The sequence below is a fragment of the Phanerochaete carnosa genome (assembly GCF_000300595.1).
Source record: "Phanerochaete carnosa HHB-10118-sp unplaced genomic scaffold PHACAscaffold_3, whole genome shotgun sequence".
Lineage (NCBI taxonomy): Eukaryota > Fungi > Basidiomycota > Agaricomycetes > Polyporales > Phanerochaetaceae > Phanerochaete > Phanerochaete carnosa.
This window is the reverse complement of record NW_006767630.1, coordinates 1-2,667: the sequence shown is the minus strand read 5'-3', so window position 1 is coordinate 2,667 and position 2,667 is coordinate 1. Positions and strand designations below refer to the sequence as shown.

At 45.4% G+C, this 2,667-nt stretch overlaps 1 protein-coding gene across 1 annotated transcript; it reads right to left on the bottom strand.

Moving 5' to 3' along the window:
• Positions 1-672: 672 nt before the first annotated feature.
• Positions 673-2,230, bottom strand: PHACADRAFT_192559 (uncharacterized protein; the record flags this gene model as incomplete). Its single annotated transcript, XM_007392706.1, has 7 exons — positions 673-720; positions 769-933; positions 985-1,118; positions 1,168-1,462; positions 1,511-1,663; positions 1,729-1,941; positions 2,177-2,230. 7 exons carry the CDS (start codon positions 2,228-2,230, stop codon positions 673-675), a joined length of 1,062 nt encoding a protein of 353 aa, XP_007392768.1.
• Positions 2,231-2,667: the final 437 nt, after the last annotated feature.

Below are 2,667 nucleotides of genomic sequence, written 5' to 3'. Positions count from 1 at the left end.
TGCTGAACCAAAGGACATATCAATCAGGAAGCTACTCCTTGAGCTGTAGCACAACCTGATTTGTACCGTAGCTTAAGGAAGATACAGTGAAGGTATACGCGAAGTGAATGGAGGATGGGAGAGGAAGAGACGTGGCAGACAAGAAGCGCTTGAACCACACCGAGGGAATGCCGATGCATGCCGAGCATCAGCGGAGTTCAAAGCTGTCCCCGGCTCAAAGGCTTGAAGCATTCGCAAAGTCAGTCGTTTCATTGGACACATCCTTCGTTCGTGGCGAGAAAAATATTTTGGATGCAACAAAGATGCAAGTAAGGTTAGTTACTGCCCTCAGGAAGCTTCCAATATTTTATTAGCAGGAAGTAGGCTCGTAGCTACGGTTGCAAGTTGGAAGAGCTCGTTTCCTCACGCTCAGGAATCTGTTAGGCGAACGGCTAGCCTGTCAGGCACAAATAGAGACTTAACGGTTAGCAAATTGAATTCGCGCCTGTACTCCTGGCTGTCCGCCGAGTAGCATCAGACCAGTCAGGCGTTTGTTCGATCATTTTGATTGTAAACCGTCAGTTACGTACACGACGGCGGTGTAGGATGCATGCTTGACGTGAAGCGCTTTGGTGCATACACGGTGATTGATATCTTGCTGCGCATCAACTTGAAGAAATGGGTCCAAATCATTCAGGCGATTAGCGGATGCTTGAACGGGTTAGAGCCATCAATATGCTCCTGTGACAAGTGATTAGCTACGAATACATGCTCAATGCACCACCGTACCGTCATGATATCTCCAGGGTAAATGTACACGAGGTCCTTGACAAGCTTACCTACATGCAGCTGCGTGTCAACAGCTTTGTTAGTGTCAAGGCCATATTCCACAGCACATCCAATATTTGCAATGCCCTTCATACCTCCACGGGCAAGAGTGTTGCACTGCTTGCACTAAGCAACAGCTGAGCATTACAACAATGGCAGAAACTGACATAGCCTTACCAAGTCTCCAAGGTCCCGGGCATAGTAAATGCAGTTGCGCAACCACGCAGCGACTTTGTTCAAACTGCGCTCTTCAGCTTTCCTAATGAGGAAGTCACGCTGGATGACAAAGCAGGGATTGGCAGGGTATATACCTACAACATTGGTCAGAAGTGGCTATACACAGAACTTAGAAAGTCCTACCTTGTACGAAAGCCATGTTGCAGCTTAGATGCAACATGCCCTGCCTGAGAAGGTTAGCAATATGCATCTGCTGATTATTGAAGTTCAGGCAGGCAGTGCCTTGGCTATTAATCATGTACTCAAGCCTCTTCTGCAGGTGAACCATTGTCTCCCATCCAACGAGGTTGTTTGCTGTTTGTTTTGTAGGTGCTCCTGCTGTAGGATAACCATTTACTGGTGCGAGGGCTACTGCTCCACCAGTAGCAAAAGTAATTACGGCCGGTGTGGTGTTGATGAAGTTCTCAAAGCATGGTTGCTATTCATTTGTGTAAGTGCATGATCAAGCCAAGAACTGTCTGCCTACCTCGCAGTCTTCTGCTGCAAGTTCTGCAGCTGTCTTCTTCTTCTTCTTCTTTGCCTTCTCCTTGTCGTCATGCTTAGACTTTTGTTTGTGCACTCTATTGTCACTCTTTGATGTCTTCTGACTTGAATCCGCAATAGGACCCAAGTTGTCGGCCTGTGGTGTAGATTTGTTAGGTTAGTCAACAGTACATAGTAGTAATGACTTGGACATATATATACTGTCAACAATAAATCTAAGGAATTCTGCGCTAGAGTAATAGCAGCAATGTCTGACTCTTCATCAGCGATGACTGCATTGGTGACAGCTCCATCTTCTGACTCTTCTCTTTCGTGGATGTCAATGGAGATGGACAGCGTGAATGATTGGCTGTTGTCAAAGTTAGCATTTGGAAGGAGAGGGTTGGCTTCACGATAAACAGCAACAGCAACAACCTGTAATACGTGGTTAGTGCAGTAAACTTTACGACAGCAAATACACATATTCACCTCATCATCACTTTTTTCCACACCAAACTCCTCTTTCTCGCCACCAGATAAAGAGGATTATACCCTCTAAACAGAGGTCCTTTCTGGGTTAGAGGGTGCCTTATGGCATGCACAACTTGGAAATAAGCAAAGGTAATGAAGCTGGATGATAAATAACACAGGAACATTAACACTGATATACCCGATTATGCACAGTGGCACAATCGGGCATGAGCTCTTTGCATGCTTGAGACATTTAATCTACATTGGATAGGTACAGTACTTATACCTGATTGTGCACAGTGGCACAATCGGGCATAAACTCTTTCTGCAGGCATTATACCCGATTGTGCACAGTGGCACAATCGGGCATGAGCTCTTTGCATGCTTGAGACATCTAATCTACATTGGGTAGGTACAGTACTTATACCCGATTGTGCACAGTGGCACAATCGGGCATGAACTGTCTGCACACAACTGCACAATCAGGTGTTGATCTAGCTGTTTCAGCAAAACAAACTTGGTGGAGATAATGTAGTGTGTTTATATACACCTATAAATGACAGTAGAGTAATTCCGCTTAGCTGCATACAAGCTGTTGTTGACCAGTAAAGCTTGCTGAACAAGTTGCAAGTGGATGGATCTTTTACAAGCAACTGCCAAGCAGCTACAAAGTATAGCAAACTTGGTGGA